The sequence below is a fragment of the Nematolebias whitei genome, chromosome 16 (assembly GCF_014905685.2).
Source record: "Nematolebias whitei isolate Nwh7 chromosome 16, NemWhi1, whole genome shotgun sequence".
Taxonomy (NCBI): Eukaryota; Metazoa; Chordata; class Actinopteri; order Cyprinodontiformes; family Rivulidae; genus Nematolebias; species Nematolebias whitei.
Genome location: NC_056513.1, coordinates 35,831,659 through 35,854,553, shown reverse-complemented (window position 1 = coordinate 35,854,553; position 22,895 = coordinate 35,831,659). Strand labels below are relative to the sequence as shown.

At 40.9% G+C, this 22,895-nt stretch overlaps 1 protein-coding gene across 1 annotated transcript in view; it reads left to right on the top strand.

Annotated features, from left to right (window-relative positions):
• The first annotated feature begins 6,788 nt into the window (after positions 1 to 6,788).
• The window catches only part of LOC119422497 (ATP-dependent RNA helicase DDX39A), a 17,025-nt gene continuing 918 nt past the window's right edge, over positions 6,789 to 22,895 (top strand). The window contains exons 1-5 of the mRNA XM_037689872.1: positions 6,789 to 6,803; positions 9,382 to 9,589; positions 10,369 to 10,496; positions 21,634 to 21,910; positions 22,099 to 22,217. Of these exons, the coding sequence (XP_037545800.1) occupies positions 9,382 to 9,589; positions 10,369 to 10,496; positions 21,634 to 21,910; positions 22,099 to 22,217 (732 nt within the window). The 5' untranslated portion in view covers positions 6,789 to 6,803. The remainder of the gene's footprint in view (positions 6,804 to 9,381; positions 9,590 to 10,368; positions 10,497 to 21,633; positions 21,911 to 22,098; positions 22,218 to 22,895) is intronic.

Genomic DNA, 22,895 nt, shown 5'->3' with positions numbered 1-22,895 from the left:
AGTCCGCTCCCACCCCAGTCCGTCGTAAACGTGTGTCACAAGCTAATTAAAACCTTTGGAGGCCACCGAGGACTAGCTCTGACAGCCCGTCCAGCGCAGTGCCATCCTCCCCTGCCGCCTCCACCGGGAGACAGGAGGCAGCGCCGCGTCACCGCCGCTCGCGAAAGCTAGCTAGCAGAAGGCGGGTCGGGCTGGTCGACCGGGCCGAGTTAAACGGGAAAGACTGTTTCTGGAAGCGACCTCTAAAATAACCATGACAGCGCCGCGGTGTAGCCGACGTTTCAACAAGGATGTGGTATAAACGGCCGCATCGATCACACGGTAAATTACACAGAATGGCTGGCGTTGTGCCTCCGGTTGGACCGAGAGGAGCGTTGGACCAATCAGATTACAGAACGAGACGTGATTGACAGGTAGTGAACCAATGAGCAAGCCGCACTGCCGGGCTTCCTCCAGAATGGCAACAAATCGAGCCAATCACGGTGAAGCTTTATTCTGCGGAAAGGCAGAGCCCGCAGGTGTCACAGCGGATTTATGCGTGAATAATTAAATGTCACCAACATGCCTTTTTGTAAAAGTATATAATCAGTTTCTTCTGTTGTGGCTGATTGGGCTATAAAAAGCGTCTTAGATAATAATCTATAGTTTTCATTAGCTGGAGAAGTTCATGAGACAATTTAAAAGGGCAATAAAATGTGCACTGTTAATTAGAAAATTATTCATGCATAGACTTATAAAACTGTATTTTAACAAAGTGTAGTAGTTGATATAAAACTTTCTGAATGCTGAGATTTTGTTGCTAAAATTTATTCAGTAAGTTTGTAAGTGGGTGCACAATTTTGTTCCACCTCATGTACCACATGTGATGCAAATGACAATAAAGAACCTTGAACCTTTAAGTTGCCTGTATAAACAAAACAAAACAAAAAAATTACAAAAATGTTTTTGCCACCCCCTTCTGGAGAAGTCAAAGTAATCCACTGAATGCAACCTGATACTAGTGAAAAATTCACATAAATTACCTGAAGGTGAACTTGAGTTAATGTGCCACCTGAACTCTCTTACTGTCACTGTGCAAAACACAGATTTACGCACTTAGATAAAAAAAAGAATTTATTTATTTTCTATGCTTGCTGCACTTTGGAAGTTTTTTTTTAATAGTTTACATCCCATCAAACCCACATATTGAAGCACGGTAGATTTAGAACTTAGCTCTGGGGATTTAATAAAGATCTGAAATAAGGGGAAAAAATACAATTTATGAATAACATAAAAAAAGAAAAAGGCTGTCACATTGTTTACTGACAAATCAGACTTTATAGACATTTCTTATTTGCAGTAAAACATTCAAGCCCAAACTGTCCAGCCCCATTTCAGACTGGTATAACAATTTGTTCAACTGAAACACCAGTGCAGTATACCTCTAAAATAAAGCTTGGAAGACTGGAATTGTTTTCAGAAAGTGGTAATTCACTTTCAAACTAACCGTTAGCAAATTATTCCCATCTGACTTAGAGGCTAGGGTGGCATGGTGGCGCAATTGGTAGAGGTGCCGCCGCACAGCGGGAAGGTTGCCAGATCAAATCCTGGCCTTTCTGTGTGTCTTAAAGTTACAGTAAAGTTGGCTGCCATAACAAATATTCCTTGAACATGAAACCCTGAGAGAGTGTTGTTAAAACATATTGGCTCGATTACACCAGTGAGCTGTTGATTGTTCCATCTTCTGTTGCTTGTTTGCAGCTGGTTCAAAGACCGATGCTCAATTTTTACCTGCTACAGGCAGAAGAGAAGTTTTTCCAGGGTTGGGTTCTCTTCACAGGCTTCTAGTTCTCGTCTAATTCATTGTGAAGTTCTTTTGTATGTTTTTATGTCTCTTTAAAGGTACCGCAGCGCACTCTGAGGTCAGAGGATCAGATGCTTTTAAAGGTTTCAAGGGAGCAAAGTGGTGATGGAGTTTTTCTGTTGCAGGTTCCAAACTCTAATGGTTTGCAGCTCTCACTGCATGCCAGGCAGGCTGCTTCACTTTCTGGTGTTAAATCTGGTTTAAAGCTACACTTTGCTTCCCTGGCCTTCGACCCAGTGTGACATGAGTTTGACCTTGTTGTGCTTTTATTGGTTTTCAGTTTGTTTTGTTTCTCATTTTTACTTCTGTAGTTTTATGTATTCTTCGTCCTGTGCCCGTTTGTTTTTTGGTATACAGCACTTTGGTGGGACTGGTTAGAATTTTTTTAAGTGCTTTTCAAATAAAGTAGTATAATATTTTAAAAAAAGAAGGTTGGGCTTTGATTTAGGTAACATTTGCAAAACCATGATTTTAACCTTTAGTGATGGGGTAACTTTCCATAATGGCCACCAGTAAACATTATTTGCCATCATTCAAATGCCATAACATTCAATAAATGTCCTCTTCTAGTAGTTTGATAGTTTGATACATCCTTCCTGAGATACACTGTGTCATAGAAAACAACGGATACACAAACGATCAGGTGTAGACTTCATCAAATGTCTCATTTGCTGTAAAACGAGAGAGCAGTCAGTTTCACAGAAAGTCAAAACCTCACAGAGTCTGTTCGTTCTGCTGGCATCAGTTCTGAGCCGTCTCTACCTTTAGTTACACAAGTTGTTTCAATAGTCCCACAGATTAAGTGTATAAGTAAGTATAAGTGCTTTATGACATGATCTGACTGTAACATGCTTGAACCCACGTGCAGGAGGATGAGAGACTCCAGTAAATGAGTAAAAACTATTTATTAACTAAATAAACACAACAAGATGCTGACGGGGCAGCTAACTTACTTAGAGGTGGGCAGGTCATGTAGTCTTACACAGGACAATCCAGAGACAAGACACCAAGGGGCTGAATATATACAGAATGACAGGCGGTGATTACCGTATTTTATGGTGTATAAGTCACTTTTTTTTTTGCATAGATTTGTCAGTCCTGCGACATATATAGTTTTTTTTTTTTTCCATATTCATAATGACATGTTTGACTGACACTTTAAAATTCTAAGAACTGCAATAGCGAGTCCTCCCGTGCACGCTTGCTTCATTCAGCTGGTGCAGGCGAAGGAACACTGGAGAGCTAGCAGCTCCAGCTGCGACGCATGGTGCTACTCCACCAAGGCAAAACGAAACTGTTTTGACCATTAAATAAACTCATAATAAACTTGACTTATATGCCGAAGCGACTTCTATGTTTTTTTCCTCTTCATTATGATTTTTTTGACTGATGCGACTTACATGTATACTCAGGAGAGACTTATACGCCAAAAAATACAGTAGATCAGACACAGGTGCGACAGTGCTGGAACACAGAGAAACGCTGAGGGGTGACAGGCAAACATGAGGAAAACACAACATGTATTGGACCAGACCCCAGAAACCCTACACTGTATGTTGTCATGTATGTTCCCATACAATGGCAAAATTAGTTCTCTGCATTTAACCCATCACACCTGGAAGGCACCCAGGTGGAGCAGTGGGACGCTATTGACCTCCTAGGGAGCAATTAGGGATTGGGTGTCTTGCTCAGAGACACCACGACATGTGGGCATGACCGGGAGTCAAACCGCGACTTTCTGGTCCCAGGTCAGCTGCTCTACCTCTGTAAGAGTATCACTGCCTGAAGCTCCTCATCCAAGATGGCCGCTAATTGTCAACAGCTGTCAGCCATCAACTTGATGAGGATCATCTCCTACATAAGGCTGCAGTCCAGTGTTACTCTTCGCTGGAGTATTGACCATCTAATGTGTTCCTGCTTCCTGGGTCCTGGTTCCCAGTGCCTCGTCTTGGTTCGCCTCGTGTCTTGTTCTTGTTCTCCCAGTGCCTCGTCCTCGTTCTCCTTGTGCCTTGTCAAACACCAGTTGTCAGCCTTCCTTGCTCTGTTGGATCCTTGGCCTTGTCCCCCTCTGGAGCTCTTCTAAGGATTTGGAGTGGACCCTAAGGAGATCTTCAAATCTGTAAGAGATAAAACATCATCACATTAATATTACCTGACCATCTGCTGACCTCCTCTGACCATCTCCCTCCTCTTCCAGGAGCTGCAGAGAAGCTACTGTATATTTACCACTGTAAATAATAAACACTGTCACTTTTGTACTTGCCTGTGTCTGTCTCGTTCCTGGTCTCATACCACTCTGGGTTCTTCGAGTCATAACAACCTCTACCCCATCTGGGCAGCTGAGTGAAGCTGCCACCCCACCCACGTGAAAAATTCCAGCAAATAGAATGAGTGGTTAGTGCTCCGTTTGTGCCGTTAAAATTTTCGTTTGTGCTGCTTTGGTTTATGAGATATTAAAAAATATTTTTTAGGTCATCCAGAGGTCATCATCCCCCCCATCTTGCTCCAAATTAAACCAAAGTGGTCTACTTTTTTAGTGTTTCATTTGTACAGGGTTGTGCCGTTGAAACCATCGTTTGTACAGCTCGTGCATTACTGGGACAGCTCTTCAGGACGTCCTCTATCCACCCAGCGCCTCTCACACTGCTTGTGTGAGGCTATTTCTGAAGCTTACAGTTCATCTGGACTGGATCCTCCAGAGAAACATGCTGCATTCCACCAGAGGGTTTTCATCCTCCATGGCTCTGCATGGAGGGATGACAGTGGAGGATATTTGTATGGCGGCTGCCTGGTCATCACCATGTTCAATTATTCGTTTTTATCTACGTGATGTTTCTACTTTCTCCATGACCCATTCTGTTCTCAGGGTTCTGACAGAGTGATGATTATTTGTTTCATGGAGCCTCACTTTTGAGCTCACGCCTGCATGCAGTCGCAGTGTGATATTTATTATCAGTCACAAGTTCATGACTGCTGATTTCATCGTTATTAATTGGTTCATCCTGTGGAGCTGTTGGTCTGCTCTGTTCATTGTTACACTGTTACAATTCGTATCCTCTGTTGTTCCTATTCACAGTAGCAGGTCGGCTATCTCAGCCTTTTTTCCTCACCAGAAATTTTCTCCGGTGCGCTCCTGCGCATGGAGCACACAATTACGCAGCGCGTAATTACGCACAGAAGGCTGAGTGATGAAATGTTTTTTTGTGCAAGCAGGTGCTTCATGTTGTGTCTGAATGGACCCAGTGAGGCATAGACTACATCCTGCTTCGCCTTTAACCCACCAGCGACAGCTCTTAAAGGGTGAAGCTTATACGAAATAGAACGTTGGTTACGTACTGTAACCACAGACTGTATGAGTATAGGCGTAGCCCTTTAAGTGCAGGGCCTCACTGGTTCCTAAATGGCTGAAGAAAAAAGCTATTTGGGAGCCGATTCCCGGTCACACCGTAATTTATACGAACCGGGGGAGAGGCCCACACAGCAGGTGGGCGTGGACTAAAGTTTTCAGTGCAGCGCTGAGCGCCTTAGGAATAAAACCCACCAGCGACAGCTCTTAAAAGGCGAAGCCTATATGAAATAGAACATTTGATTGTTGTACATGATGATTGATTGTTTTTGACCAATGGTCCCTTGTTTGCATGTGTTAGAAGCCGGCTTCTGATAATTCAGCTGGCTTGAAACACATCAATGGGGGTTATTTAAGGAACAGATCTGGGTTGGCAGGCCGCAGACTGAAGTATTTCGGAAGAAAAAGACAAAACATTTCTCCCTTAAAGAAACTGGTCCAGATGCCATGATTTAACCTTTGTCAGAAATCACTCTCCTCCACCACTGGTGCCTTCAGGCAAAATTTGTCTATTACAGATTTGGTCAAGAAAGGTTCTATTAGATCACGCATGGATTGAATTGGTCTTGGTTTAAGTAAAAGAACATAAAGTAACCTACACGACTCAAAAACCTATACACTGTTAAATTTATTGGAGTTTGTTACAATAATTATTGTTTGAGTTACACGATTACTGGTTTGAAAGGAAGCGTGAACAAATCCGAGGCGTAAGCGAACGCATCATTTGAGCTCAATCACTGCTGTGTAAAGCTGAAAGCTAGCACGACAGTAACAGAATATTGACTTAAGGTAATGTTTTTACTCATGTTTGTGCGTTTCATCATACACGGTTGCCTGTTTAGACAGTGCCTATAAGGAGTGGATACATATTTAGATTAATGCCAGATTTCATGTGATATTTCGGATTCAATGGTTGCTTGGCTAGCTGAGACATGCGTCAACACAAGTCAATTTCACGTTGAATCCCGTTAGCTGTTTAAGCTAAAGCTAACCGTGGATGCAGTTAAAAGTTTGGTTTCAAAAATGCTGATGCCTTGCAACAATACATCCAAAACATTGTTATGTTTGTGAGTTTGGGGATTGGGGAGTAGTGTTCGTCCCTGCTAGCCTGCGGCTAACAGTGACTGAATGAAAGAGAATGACTCCATCCATTGTTTATGTGGCTTCATTCCAACTCATGGCAGCGAGCTGCACTCACTTTGAATGAAATATGCTTCTGGTTTATAAATGTATTTTATGTGCCAGTCTGTTTGTGAGTTTGTTAACCTTGCCTTTCTCGTTTTGATAATTTTTGGGTTTTGTAACGAACTGCTAACGTTAGCCAAACTAACCTGCTGAAAAACAGCTCATTTGGTTGTTACATTATCCAACAAAGTCATTTTAACTAATATAAATCACATGAGCTGGTCTTATCACGGAGTATTTTAAATATATTTACTAAAGTTTGCTACTGTTTAATTTGAAATAGGTATTCTAATGTAAACTGTGGTTATAAAAATGATTATTTTTCTCTTTTTTTAGGGTGGCTGTGGCTGAGTGGTTAGAGCAGTCCAGAGGAGCAGTCCAGAGGAGCAGTCCTCCGAGAGTTGAGAAGGGGTTCTCTGCAGACCAAAAGTGGGCGTTTCTGGCTAATAGGCGTGTGGGGGGGCAAGCACTGATTGACAGCTGTATTTGCTGCTCTTTAGTTAAGTTACGTCAACTCTTTTTAAAACTGAAGGTTTCTAAGAACCCATGTTAAATCTACTGTCAAACACAAGAAGATTCTCTTGTTCTTGGTTGTAGGCTGCACCTGACACAGGTTGGCTTGAGTGTGATCTGGGTAAAATGAAATATGAAGCATCTGAAGCGAAACATGCTCCCATTTGTCCAAAAAGTCTGGTCTCAATTAAAGATCATGAGTCCTATGACGAGATAATGACCCAAAACAAACGCTAAAAACAAAATTTGCTCTTTAGAAATGCTCTTCTATGAGTTCTGATCTATGAAAGGAGCTGAAACATGGAGTAGGGTTGACCCTTAAAATGTGAGACAGCTGAGGAAGTTAACCAGTAAACAGAAATACCTGCTCCAGTTGCAGAAATCTTACAGAAACTGACAATCACTCATCTGCACTGACTGCAGGTTGAACAAGAAAATGTGAAGTTAAAGGAAACATCCTTTGTCCCAAGGCCAGTTTAAGTATCATTAATATTTTTCTTTCTTTATGAATCGATTGTAACTATTTTCACATTTTTCAACAACCAAAATGGATTTTGTTTTTTAATGTTACGGCTAGGTATTTAAAAAAAAAAACATTTAGCCCTCCCCACTACCCAGTTATGTTGCTCTTATTTTGAAATGTAACCGGAAGTTCTGTGTTAGGAGAGGCGGAAAAAAGTTATGGAGACGCCGCTAATGTTGAACCGGTTAACACCATAGACATAATATGCCTGTGGTTAACACAATCTGCCAATAACTCCTTGTTTTTAGACATAATGTGTCTGTGGTTAACAAAAATGGCTTTTTATCATTCAGCCTTTTTTTCTATCGTCCAATCAGACGTGGCCGGCCAGACACGCCCATTTTTCTATCGTTCAATCAGAAGTGACCATCAGACACGCCAATTTTCCTATAGTCCAATCAGATATAAGCCTCCCGATACGCCTCATCCAATCAGACGTGGCCCCCCAGATACGCCTTCCGAATTTGCCTGCAGCGATACCTACTTGGGAGAGTTGGGGGTTCGAATCCACCAGCAGTCACATGCCGAAGTGTCCCTGGGCAAGACACTGAACCCCTCATAGCCTCTGATGTGTGTCCCATCAGTGTATGAATGTGATCTAATGAGGCACAGATTGTAGGGTAAAGCGCTTTGAGTGTCTTGAAATAAGATAGAAAGGTGCTGTATAAGTACAGTCCATTTACCATCTTTTGGAAATTTTCTGTATCAGCCAATGTTAACTAACTTTACTAGGTTTTACAATTAAATTGCGAGAATGTAAGATAAAAAAACAATATGACATATTATACATGAGTATTCAGTTGTATTGTGTAAACTTAAGTCCCCTCCCCCTATGATTTAGTATGTGTTAGACTCATGTTGAGAGGCAACAACTTATGATAAGCATCTTCTGTAGACCTTACTGTGTCATGCAGGACTTTTGGCCCACTCCTCAACATTGCTTCAGTTTGTTGGCATTTTGTTTCTAAAGATCGCTTTTAAGGTCCCATCACAACATCCCAATCAGATTGGCATCTGGGCCTGGACTAAACTTTGGCAACATTTTTATTTATTTTTTCCTTTTTGGCCATTTTGTTGTAGATTTACTGTTGGGATCTTTAGAGTATTTCATGACTCAGTTTGGTCTAGCCTTCTGCTGTCAGACAAACGCCCTCACAGCTGACTACAATATTTCGATCTAAAGAGGACTTCATGTTTGACTCGAGGAGTCCAGGTCCTGCAAACAAGCCCAAAACTAAACACCTCTGTTTTTTAGCTCTTGAATCTTTGTTTCTCTGTGAAATCTAATCTCTTTATTTAGTTGTTCGATTCTCCACTTAAATGGACAGTACTTATGTAGCACCTTTCTGTCTAATCAAGATGCTCACATCTCTTCACAACACAATCTGTGCCCTCATTTACCTCCACACACATGCATACAGCTCTACATAGATAAACTGAATCTGTAGAGAGTAATCAGAGCTTTATCACATTCATACATCGATGGGACATGCATCGGAGGCAATGAGGGGGTCAGTCAGTGTTTTACCCAGAGACACTTCAACATGTGACTGCTGGTGGAATTGAAACCCCAACTCTCCAATTGGAGGACGACTTCTCTAAGCACTCAGCCACAGCTGAATAAATGAGCTAAACTGAATGTTGTCAACTTCTAAACTATCTTTCGCTCTGTAGGAGGATGTTTAAAAATGGCCTCATAACACATTCAAATCAACGAGCAGCAAAATGTGCTTCGCTAATATTTTTTCTGAGATATTGTATTATTGTGCATTTTAATTTTCCTGACCGGTAAACTGCCAAAATGTACTACCAGAGTAATAATCATAGGAGAGCATTATCTGAGTAATGGATGGAAGAATTTGGATACATTTGATTAATTCCCCCAAGACTTAATGGCCGTTGTTTGAAATATAAACATGCACATTAAAGCTGAAAAATATAAACTCTTTTTTTTTATGTATTTTCCTCTAGATGGCAGAAAATGATGTTGATAATGAACTTTTGGACTATGAGGAGGACGAGGAGCCACAGGGATTCCCTGAAAGCGGTACACCAGCAGTTAAAAAGGACGTTAAGGGTTCCTATGTCTCCATCCACAGCTCGGGCTTCAGAGACTTCCTCCTGAAACCAGAGCTGCTCCGGGCCATCGTTGACTGTGGGTTTGAGCATCCTTCAGAAGGTGAGGAATAGTTTAATGATAAAAAAAACTATCAGTTTTTTCAGGGTTTTAAAAAGTCATGTTTAAATATAAATAAATTCTCCCTTTTATTTCTTAAAATACATTTAGTTATGTTTGTTCATTCATTGCTTTTACACCGTTGGCATTTATTTGTTCTGAGTGTTCTGAGTGTTGTAGTTCTGAGCATTTCAGATGTTTTAAAGCTGTAACAAAACTTAAAGACCCATCATCATGCAGCAGATCTGTAAGAGTTCATTTATTTATGAACAGTCAGTCTTCAAGAGGTATTCCAGTTTCTCTGTTCCTGAAACTGGTTTGTTGTAGTCTTTTGAATGATTTGGAGTGAATTTGAATGAAAGATTAAGAGATTTGTTACATTAGAAGATTTTCTTTAAACATGACGTGTTTTGTTATTCATGCATGTCTTAAATTTGAGCCATAAAGATCTTTAAAACGTCTTAGAAAGTTTGAATTTTAATTGACTGAAAATTTGAGCATGAAAACGTGACATTATACAAAAACTTGCAAATCGGTGAGTTTGCCCAAATATTAGCAGTGATTTTAAATGTTTTCCTGTTAAAAAGTAAAAGACAAAAATTGATTGTCACATTTCCCGTTAACAGAGGAATTGCAACAAAACGTCAGCTCAGTGTTTACATCTGCAGCCCCTTCACTCTAAAAACATCTGATCTCCTGCATGCCATTTAAAAAAAAAACCCTAAACTAAGCACCACTTTTGATGTTTTCACTCATCATTATTACATTTGTTTTATTTTAAGTTCAGCATGAGTGCATTCCTCAAGCGATCCTTGGCATGGACATCCTGTGTCAGGCCAAGTCTGGGATGGGAAAGACGGCCGTGTTTGTTCTCGCCACGTTGCAGCAGATCGAACCAGTGGACGGACAGGTGAGATTCTCCTCAAACACTTTCAAGTGTCTCTAATGCTGATGCTGCTCTTTGTTTCTCGGCTTCACTGTCCAACTTTTCCAGTCATATTTTACTCTTTTTTTATTTTTTTTTATCATAAAATATGTTTTTGTCAGCCAGCTGAAATATTGAAATAAACGTGTTTTTTTGCACATACATTAAATTAGGCTTAACAAAACTGATATGTATTTTTCTGCAAAAAATAAAAAACCCTCAAGTGGACCATTAGGTTTAGGCTGCCTGAAATCTGTGTACCGTAATTCTCGGACTTTAGAACACACTGTGTCTAAGCTGCACTTTTTAAATATAAGATAAATCATAATTTTGTACATATATAAGACGCTCCAGTTATTAAGCCGCAGGCATCCACTGTTCAGAATCTGTGCCCAGTCCGCTCCGGGCTGCGCGCAGCTTTCTTGTAATACAAGAACCAGCCAGCAGATGGCTTTTCACCGAATACGTTCAACACACACTCAGACTGCAAGATCATCATGTCTTCATGAAGCTTCACTGTCTGACTCTTGGTTACAACCGTTATATCTACAAAATGAACACAATAACTATCTAAGCGTAATCCCTGGACAGAACAGTGCCAAACACCTACGTAACTGAAATTATTTTAAAATTATTTACCGGTAAAACCCAGTCTTATCTAGGTCATGTGACCAAAGTCAAATGTACCGATAGAATGTGGTAAATATTCATTAAATTAGTACCATTGATTTTTATTGTTAAACACTTGTTAACAACTGCTGTTTTTAAATGTACGTTCAAAATAAATTTGATGTGATTTCCACTCAGAAAAGCATATGAAGAGACAGAGGAGGAGGGGAAGAGCCCCTCCCTCCCCAACGTCTCCTCAGTTCTGTTTAATGCCCCTTTTTAAGCTTAAGTGAGATACTGGTATTTAAACACTTATTTACCGTACACAGAAAGATTTAAAAAAACTTATTTAAGTACGTCTTGACTGACTGCTTTAAAAATTAATCTGACAACTTCTCCACCACTGTGCTCTCATGACTGGAGGGGATGGGGGAACTCCTTTCTGTTTCTCCGCTTCATGTTCGGATGTGAGTTTAAAATGAGATCCTGGTATTTAAATGTGTATTCACTGTCAGAGAAAGATGTCACACAGAAATAATAAAAAAAAATTTTATTCAAACATGTACCAGACTTGACTGTTTGGCTTCTCCAATCCTGACCATCGACACGTCGATGCAAAGCTTACAGGAAGCAGCTCTGTCCTCCTCTTCAGCCGATCGCTTTTAACATGAAATCTGCGTCATAAGAAATTCTCCGTGCATTTTCCGTTATCGCTGAACAAATGAACAGGGCTGTCCATGAAGTGCAAAATCTGGTACCACAGGAACTAACTGAAGAAATTAATTCATGTTTATCTTGGGGATTGGTCCTCAAGAGTACCTTGTTGGTCATTCAGGTTAGACTTCTGATCACATGATGACAGAGTGGGTGGAGTTATGGTAGGAATTTGAAACTGTGAGCAAAAGGCCTTGTACATTGATTACCTGAGGGCGTTCTCTCTGTGTCACTAATGCCTGCCCCCATGAGGGGCGGGGTGTCGGGAGCCACAAGCCCCCAGCTCTGTCAACGGAAAATGTTAGTCAGTGGCAGGAAACTACTGAGAGACGGCAGGAAGTCTTTCAAAATAAAATATAAAAATATAAATTTTGAAAATTATGAAAAAACACTTAAACAAGACGCTCCTGCATATAAATCGTGGGGTACAAAGTGTGAGACAAAAGTAGCGGCTTGTACAACTGCAATTACGGTAGTTTCCCCTCACAAAAAATATGTTGTCCCAGGTTCTGTTCTATTCTTAATTATTTTTTCTGAATTCTGTGATTTATGGAGGAACCAACGTTTTTCGCCCAAGAAATGTAATATGGGGTGGTGAATTGCTAAACTCAATTGACAAAAATATCCCAAATTTAATAAATATTGACAAATTTTAACATAAAATCTTTCAATTTACCAGAGTTTTTGTAACATTTTTCAACAGAGAGGAGAAAGATCGTTGTTTCCTTACTTCTTTTTCCTCTGTTGCCTTTTCTAAATAATTTAGTTATTTTTTTAATGTTCAGATGAAGAGCATTGTGTTTTGTATGGAAGAAAAGGACAATAATCAGGATACTCACTTTTTTATGTTTAAACTTCCTCGATGAAGATGTTCAGCCATCAGCATTACACCACCAATAGAAAACATTTAGCAACACTTCCTTTTACTATATATTTTTACTTTGCATCACTGACAGTAAAGACATCACAGTGCAAACATTCCCAGGAAATGTACAGATGTTTGAATAAAAGTGTCCCTCATTCATGTCCAGACCCTCTGTATGAAGAACATCAGCTAAAAGTCCACAGAAATCAATAAATTGATCAGAATCAGATCAAGCTTTATCATTGCACCAAGATACGAGAATATGTCTGTATGTACAGCTGTCCGAAAGATGGACAGAGTGCACGAAGCTGCTGCTACAAGTGCGGCCTTCTTATTCTTTTCTGAATACATTTTTTTAGATCGAAAAAGGGACAAAGCCATTAGGAGAGGATAGTGGCATTACAAAAAAGATCTCTTCACACCTGGTCCTAACAGGACACAATTTAAGACATCAAAAAACTCTGCCAGCTAAAGCACATTTATGAACACGTTACATATGCATTTACGACGAGGCGGTCCATGAAGAACTAACACATAGTCCATTGTCCCGATAAGATGATGGTCAGCTGGCACAGTTCTGACAAGTCTTCACAGAAGGGGAGGGGGGTTGCGATAGACAAAGCCTTTCCTTAGTTTACACACTTCCCAGGAGAAATTGATAAGTTGGCCTGTTTCGAGGCCAACCGGGGGTCCAATTCAGATAATCACAATTGTTGATTTATTCAGGCAGGCTATTTTTCCGTCAGCCTAGAGTCTGAACTGATACTTCCAAGGTCCAAAATGGCCAGATCAGGGTGCATTCCACTGGTCCGTGCTTATGAGCCTCTTCAAGGTCGTTTTCATGCTGCCGAGTCCCAAAGCTGCAGGTGGCCTGCGATTCAAATCACTTCCATCTTACGGTTTAGCTGGTAAATCAGCTGATTTTGAGTCCTCAAAGCATGAACCAACCATCACATAGACAGCAGCTTGACGTGGGCCAAATTAGCTGCAGCCGTCTTCTTTGTATGTTGATAAACCAGGATCCAGACTATTCCAAAACCAAGAAACCTGTTATCATAAATCCAATTATATGAAATTTTGGCGTCCTCGATCAACAACAGAGATAGACACATCACCCCCAGAGATATGTCCAGCTTGTATGCGTGTCGTCCGAGCAGACGAGGGTTCTCCAGGACCCTGTCGCTTTATTGAAGACATTTTGTAATTTACATTGAACGTCCAGTTGTTCAGATCCAAAACAGTAGTTTTCATTTTGGAAAGATGTGTAAAAATAGGAGCTGCTCCGATACACAGACCGAGAGCAAAAAAGCAGGAAGAGAACAGGGAGCGGGGAGGAATGCGTGTGCCTTGTTAGAGAGCTAGTGAGGAAAAAAGAAGAAATTATATAATAGGAAATGTGTATGAACCATGTCAACAGAACATTTAACGCTTTGTTCAGATGTTTAATATCTTCCTGTATGTATGTATAAATGTGTATATTCCAGTTTCTCTGTAAAATAAAGTTAGGTGTGTTTCATGTGAGAGTAAAGATGCAGTCATTGCTCTCCCAAATTAAAGTTCTTTACATATAAAGTTAAAATGCCACTATTATTTCATAACCGTTACATTAAACATAGTGTAAAACTATTTTATAGTAAATGTTTTGACTCACTGATAACCGTTTTGATGCTGCAGTTTTACTATCGTTTTGTTAGATTGTTTTTTTTTTTTTTTTTTGAAGGTTTGCAGCTTTCAGCTGCTTCTACATGAGTTAGTATTGCTTTCTGTCAATTCTTCACATAAATACACATCTTTTTATTATGAGAAACTTTTTGTTTTGCACATGCAGCTACAAACCCTGCAGTAAACCCACATCTTGCTTCTGCTGATGTATTTCTTGTGTGGCAAGTTTGCTGAAGTGAAAAGCTGATGGTCACGTTTTTTGTGGTTCCAGTCAATCGTGCTAAAACTAGTATAGCGTTAGTATAGCAGTTGTTGGATAAATAAATGTCCTATTATTATCTATTTACTCAAATAAGCCACTCTGAGGACACGAGAAGATTTTTAACCAGTCTGTACTTGCAAGGGCAGAGTTCACAACAGGCAAAGTTACGTGCTTGGTTCTCGGCTATGAATACCTGCACCGGACAGTGAGGCAGGAAGTGTTTTATAATACATGCTTATCAGACAGAGGTGAAGTCAAGATGACCTCAGCTTTCCAGCTTTGACACGGAGGTGTCCTTGGAGTTATCAGGTACTCCTACAGGCTCCTCTCTGAGAGGAAAAACAACTCTGTAACTCACACACATTCATTTAACATTAGTTAGTGACAAACATCTACAGTAAAATAAGTATTTGAACACCCTGCGACATTGCAAGTTCTCCCACTTTGAAATTATGGAGGGGTCTGAAATTTAAATCTTAGGTGCATGTCCACTGTGAGAGACATAATCTAAAAAAAATAAAAGGAAATCCCAATGTATGATTTTGTAATAATTTATTTGTGTGTTACTGCTGCACATAAGTATTTGAACACCTGTGAAAATCAATGTTAATATTTGGTACAGTAGCCTTTGTTTGTAGTTACAGAGGTCAAAGGTTTCCTGTAGTTTTTCACCAGGTTTGCACACACTGCAGCAGAGATTTTGGCCCATTCCTCCACACAGATCTTCTCTAGATCAGCCAGGTTTCTGGACTGTCGCTGAGAAACATGGAGTTTGAGCTCCCTCCAAAGATTTTCTATAGGGTTTAGGTCTGGAGACTGGCTAGTCCACTTCAGAACCTTGATATGCTTCTTACGGAGCCACTCCTTGGTTATCCTGGCTGTGTGCTTCGGGTCATTGTGATGTTGGAAGACCCAGGCACGACCCATCTTCAATGCTCTAACTGAGGGAAGGAGGTTGTTCCCCAAAATCTCGCAATACATGGCCCGGTCATCCTCTTTTTAATACACTGCAGTTGTCCTGTCCCATGTGCAGAAAAACACCCCCAAAGCATGATGTTTCCACCCCCATGCTTCACAGTAGGGATGGTGTTTTAGTGATGGTACTCATCATTCTTCGTCCTCCAAACACGGCGAGTGGAATTAAGACCAAAAACTTCTGTTTTGGTCTCATCTGAGCACATAACTTTCTCCCATGACTCCTCTGGATCATCCAAATGGTCATGGGCAAACTTAAGACGGGCCTGGACGTGTGCTGATTTAAGCAGGGGAACCTTCCGTACCATGCATGATTTTAAACTATGACATCTTGGTGTATTACCCACAGTAACCTTGGAAACAGTGGTGCCAGCTCTCTTCAGGTCATTGACCAGCTCCTCCCGTGTAGTTCTGGGCTGATTCCTAACCTTTCTTAGGATCATTGATACGCCACGAGGTGAGATCTTGCATGGAGCCCCAGTCCGAGGGAGATTGACAGTCATGTTTAGCTTCTTCCATTTTCTAATAATTGCTCCAACAGTTGATCTTTTTTCACCAAGCTGCTTGGCAATTGCCCCGTAGCTCTTTCCAGCCTTGTGGAGGTCTACAATTTTGTCTCTGGTGTCTTTGGACAGCTCTTTGGTCTTAGCCATGTTAGTAGTTGGAGTCTTACTGATTGTGTGGGGTGGACATGTGTCTTTATGCAGCTAATGACCTCAAACAGGTGCTTCTAATTTAGAATAATAAGTGGAGTGGAGGTGGACTTTTTAGAGGCGGACTAACAGGTCTTTGAGGGCCAGAATTGTTGCTGATTGGCAGGTGTTCAAATACAGTGCCTTGCGAAAGTATTCGGCCCCCTTGAACTTTTCAACCTTTTGCCACATTTCAGGCTTCAAACATAAAGATATAAAATTTAAATTTTTTGTGAAGAATCAACAACAAGTGGGACACAATCGTGAAGTGGATTGAAATTTATTGGATGTGTCAAACTTTTTTAACAAATAAAAAAATGAAAAGTGGGGCATGCGATATTATTGGGCCTCTTTACTTTCAGTGCAGCAAACTCACTCCAGAAGTTCAGTGAGGATCTATGAATGATCCAATGTTGTCCCAAATGACTGATGATAAATAGAATCCACCTGTGTGTAATCAAGTCTCTGTATAAATGCACCTGCTCTGTGATAGTCTCAGGGTTCTGTTCAAAGCGCAGAGAGCATCATGAAGCCCAAGGAACACACCAGGCAGGTCTGAGATACTGTTGTGGAGAAGTTTAAAGCCGGATTTGGATACAAAAATATTTCCCAAGCTTTAAACATCCCAAGGAGCACTGTGCAAGCAATCATATTGAAATGGAAGGAGTGTCAGATCACTGCAAATCTACCAAGACCCGGCCGTCCCTCTAAACTTTCATCTGGAACAAGGAGAAGACTGATCAGAGATGCAGCCAAGATGTCCATGATCACTCTGGATGAACTGCAGAGATCTACAGCTTAGGTGGGAGAGTCTGTCCATAGGATAACAATCAGTTGTACACTGCACAAATCTGGCCTTTATGGAAGAGTGGCAAGAAGAAAGCCATTTCTCAAAGATATCCATAAAAAGTGTTGTTTAAAGCTTGCCACAAGCACCTGGGAGACACCAAACATGTGGAAGAAGGTGCTCTGGTCAGATGAAACCAAAATCGAACTGTTTGGCCACAATGCAAAATGATATGTTTGAAGTAAAAGCAACACAGCTCATCACCCTGAACACACCATCCCCACTGTCAAACATGGTGGTGGCAGCATCATGGTTTGGGCCTGCTTTTTGTCAGCAGGGACAGGGAAGATGGTCAGAATTGATGGGAAGATGGATGGGGCCAAATACAGGAACATTCTGGAAGAAAACCTGTTTGAGTCTGCAAGAGACCTGAGACTGGGACGGAGATTTATCTTCCAACAAGACAATGATCCAAAACATAAAGACACATCTACAATGGAATGGTTCACAAATAAACGTATCCAGGTGTTGAAATGGCCAAGTCAAAGTCCAGACCTGAATCCAAACGAGAATCTGTGGAAAGAGCTGAAGACTGCTGTTCACAAATGCTCTCCATCCAACCTCACTGAGCTCGAGCTGTTTTGCAAGAAAGAATGGGCAAGAATTTCAGTGTCTCCATGTGCAAACCTGATAGAGACAAACCCCCAAGAGTCTTGCAGCTGGAATTGCAGCAAAAGGCAGCGCTACAAAGTATTAATGCAAGAGGGCCGAATAATATTGCATGCCCCACTTTTCAGTTTTTTATTTGTTAAAAAAGTTTGACACATCCAATAAATTTCATTCCACTTCACGATTGTGTCCCACTTGTTGTTGATTCTTCACAAAAAATTAAAATTTTATATCTTTATGTATGAAGCCTGAAATGTGGCAAAAGGTTGAAAAGTTCAAGGGGGCCGAATACTTTCGCAAGGCACTGTACTTATTTGCAGCAGTAACACACAAATAAATTATTTTAAAAATCATACATTGTGATTTCCGGATTTTTTTCAAATTTAGATTATGTCTCTCACAGTGGACATGCACCTAAGATGAAAATTTCAGACCCCTCCATGATTCTAAGTGGGAGAACTTGCAAAGTCACAGGATGTTCAAATACTTATTTTACTCACTGTAGCAGCCTTTACCAAAATTCCCTTCACAGCAGTATGCAAAGGTGTTTTAACCCTCGTTTATTGATCACCTATTGAATTGATTAATTTTTACAACAGGTCATCTTGATTCAATTTTCCCACCTTCATGACCAAAACACAACTCTCCTGCTTAAGATATCAGGCCATCAAAATGCTGAAAACAGCTCAACTCCCTGTGACTCAACTGTACAGGTGTTCAGTGGTGAGGAAAGCCACCCTCATTTCCAGGGCCGTGTCTCACCCACTGCACCCCCATGTTGCATTACTGGCATCAAGCAGACGATGCAGAACCTCAGGGACACGGAAAAACATTTAAAAAACATTTTTATCCCCTCTGCAATAAGTGTTTTAAATGACACATAATAGACTGAACTGCTTTTATTTGTTGTGTGAATGTACTTTTAGAAATGTTTTTAAATTATAGATAGTTTTATGCTTAAGACAAGTTCTGTTTTACTTTGGAACAGACAGTAAAGACTACCTAAAAATGTAGCTGTTGCTCTGCTGTAAACTTAGTGTTTACTGGTAAATGTTATTTCTGGATGCCTGTAGCAGACCGGGACTTTTTCCATCATGCTCATTTTCCACATCATGGAAGTCACAGTTCTGTGCACGTTGCTAACCTTGGTATCTGTGGATTTATCTCTGTTTTCTTCTTTCTTTTCTGATGTCAACATTTTATGCCCAACATTGTGTTGTGCAGTTATTGGAAAGTGTGATACAAGCAGTAACCCCATTAGCAGAACACCTTTAAGTTGGATGTGAGACACCTTCTTTCCCTCTCAGTGGTGGTTTAGTTGCACTCCACTCTTTGGGCTTTGCTACACTAGCTTAATTAATTCAAGGATTCAAGGTTCTTTATTTGTCATTCATGTGATACATGAGGTGGAACGAAATTGTGTACACAGGGTCCCAATTATATCCAACAAAAGTATAAAATTTAAAAGAAAAACAGTAATAAGATCTAAGATATGAACTAAGAAAAATGTTAACTAAAAATACACTAAGCACTAATAGCATAAAAACAATATGCCGAACAGCAGCACGAACATGAGTCTGTGTGAGCAGATGAGTACGAATGAACACAGCAGCATGAAACAGATCAGCAGCAACATGAAACAGATCAGCAGCAACATGAAACAGATCAGCAGCAACATGAAACGGATCAGCAGCAACATGATGTGGTTTTTCAAAGTGATTATTCTGGTTAGAGATTTATGAGTCTAACAGCCTCAGGGTAGAAGCTGTTGCTCAGTCTAGTGGTTCTACACTTAATGCTCCTTAACCTCCTTCCTGATGGGAGCAGGGCAAAAAGTGAGCGTGCTGGGTGTGTGGGGTCTTTCATGATGCAGGTGACCCTCTTCCTGCATCTACAGGTCCTTCTAAAAAAATTAGCATATTGTGATAAAGGTCATTATTTTCCATAATGTAATGATAAAAATGAAACTTTCATATATTTCAGATTCATTGCACACCAACTGAAATATTTCAGGTCTTTAATTGTTTTAATACTGATGATTATGGCATACAGCTCATGAAAACCCAAAATGCCTGTCCCAAAAAATTAGCATATCATGAAAAGGTTCTCTAAACGAGCTATTAACCTAACCATCTGAATCAACGACGTAACTCTAAACACCTGCAAAAGATTCCTGAGGCTTGTAAAAACTCCCAGCCTTGTTCATTACTCAAAACCGCAATCATGGGTAAGACTGCCGACCTGACTGCTGTCCTGAAGGCCATCATTGACGCCCTCAAGCAAGAGGGTAAGACACAGAAAGAAATTGCTGAACGAATAGGCTGTTCCCAGAGTGCTGTATCAAGGCACCTCAGTGGGAAGTCTGTGGGAAGGGAAAAGTGTGGCAGAAAACGCTGCACAAAGAGAAGAGGTGACCGGACCCTGAGGAGGATTGTGGAGAAGGGCCGATTCCAGACCTTGGGGGACCTGCGGAAGCAGTGGACTGAGTCTGGAGTAGAAACATCCAGAGCCACCGTGCACAGGCGTGTGCAGGAAATGGGCTACAGGTGCCGCATTCCCCAGGTCAAGCCACTTTTGAACCAGAAACAGCGGCAGAAGCGCCTGACCTGGGCTACAGAGAAGCAGCACTGGACTGTTGCTCAGTGGTCCAAAGTACTTTTTTCGGATGAAAGCAAATTATGCATGTCATTTGGAAATCAAGGTGCCAGAGTCTGGAGGAAGACTGGGGAGAAGGAAATGCCAAAATGCCAGATGTCCAGTGTGAAGCACCCACAGTCAGTGATGGTCTGGGGTGCCATGTCAGCGGCTGGTGTTGGTCCACTGTGTTTTATCAAGGGCAGGGTCAATGCAGCTAGCTATCAGGAGATTTTGGAGCACTTCATGCTTCCATCTGCCGAAAAGCTTTATGGAGATGAAGATTTCATTTTTCAGCACGACCTGGCACCTGCTCACAGTGCCAAAACCACTGGTAAATGGTTTACTGACCATGGTATTACTGTGCTCAATTGGCCTGCCAACTCTCCTGACCTGAACCCCATAGAGAACCTGTGGGATATTGTGAAGAGAAAGTTGAGAGACGCAAGACCCAACACTCTGGATAAGCTTAAGGTCGCTATCGAAGCATCCTGGGCCTCCATAACACCTCAGCAGTGCCACAGGCTGATTGCCTCCATGCCACGCTGCATTGAAGCAGTCATTCATGCAAAAGGATTCCCGACAAGTATTGAGTGCATAATTGAACATGATTATTTGAAGGTTGGCGTTTTTTGTATTAAAAACACTTGTCTTTCATTGGTGGGATGAAATATGCTAATTTTTTGGGACAGGCATTTTGGGTTTTCATGAGCTGTATGCCATAATCATCAGTATTAAAACAATTAAAGACCTGAAATATTTCAGTTGGTGTGCAATGAATCTGAAATATATGAAAGTTTCATTTTTATCATTACATTATGGAAAATAATGACCTTTATCACAATGTGCTAATTTTTTTAGAAGGACCTGTAGAGGTGTAGATGTCTGTGATGGTGGAGAGGCTGACTCCAACAGACTTCCATGTGGGTCAGTCAACTTGATTGGTGATAAAAGAACAGCAGTTTAAGTGTGTGTGTGTGTGTGTGTGGGGGGGGGGGGGCTCATCTTTGTGGGCATATCTCAGAAAGGTTTTACTAAAGGAGCTGCAGAGACACGTGAAAGGTTTCTGGCTGGATGAACTGAGGTGGTCTGAGCCCTACATCATGGAGGCACTTGTAAAATCTTCAACAAAAGAAGCACCAACAATTCCATGAAATATATTTAAATGTTTATTTGATGTCCTTGTCAGCATGAGGTGTTCTGTGTAAAGACTCAAGCAGTCATTAAGGCTGTCCTCTCCTTCTCTGTGCCAGGTGTCTGTCCTTGTGATTTGCCACACACGAGAGTTGGCCTTCCAGATCAGCAAAGAGTATGAGCGTTTTTCCAAGTACATGCCCAGCGTCAAGGTTTCTGTGTTCTTTGGTGGCCTGGCCATCAAGAAGAACGAGGAAGTCCTGAAGAAGAACTGCCCTCACATTGTTGTTGGAACTCCAGGGCGTATCCTGGCCCTAATTCGAAACAAGACCCTCAGCGTGAAGAACATCAAACACTTTGTGCTCGATGAGTGCGATAAGATACTGGAGCAGCTGGGTGAGTAAATGACTCCGTCAGCCAGTAGTTGCTTTAATGAAGGACTGGGACTAGTGTCCGCGACTAGGATGAGTCTGACATAAAACTGACAGATCTGAGAGGGACGTTATTAAAGACTATGAGCATTTTAGGTGTTTTTGTATGTGCAGAGAATGATACAATTATTGAGTGAAACCTTTTTCTCTCAGACATGAGGCACGACGTTCAGGAAATCTTCCGACTGACGCCCCACGAGAAGCAGGTCATGATGTTCAGTGCAACTTTAAGCAAGGAGATCCGCCCCGTCTGCCGCAAGTTCATGCAAGACGTGAGTTGTTCTGTGTTACAAATTACTCCCACTTGGTGCACTCGTTTATTTGTTCAAGATTACAGGCTTACGTTTGAAAAGCATATACTCTTTTGGAAATGTGTAATTAGTGTAGTGAGATAGGGCTAGGTTAGCTTCAGTTAGCTTCAAACTATTTTTCCATTCCTAACTTAATAATAATAATTAAACTTAGTAACTAAAGATACTGACAATAAGTTTTATTTTAAAGTAAAATTCCGTAATTTCTGGACTATTGAGCACACCCGAATATAAGCCACACCCACAGAAAATAAATAAATTATATATATACACAAACCGGATTCCAAAAAAGTTGGGACACTAAAAAAATTGTGAATAAAAACTGAATGCAATGATGTGGAGGTGCCAACATCTACAAACCGGGTTCCAAAAAAGTTGGGACACTAAACGAGTTGTGAATAAAAACTGAGTGCAATGATGTGGAGGTGCCAACATCTAATATTTTATTCAGAATAGAACACAAATCACAGATCTAAAGTTTAAACTGAGAGAATGTATCATTTTAAGGGAAAAATCTGTTGTTTCCAAATTTCATGGCGTCAACAAATCCCAAAAAAGTTGGGACAAGTCCATTTTTACCACTGTGTGGCATCCCCCCTTCTTCTTACAACACTCAACAGATGTCTGGGGACAGAGGAG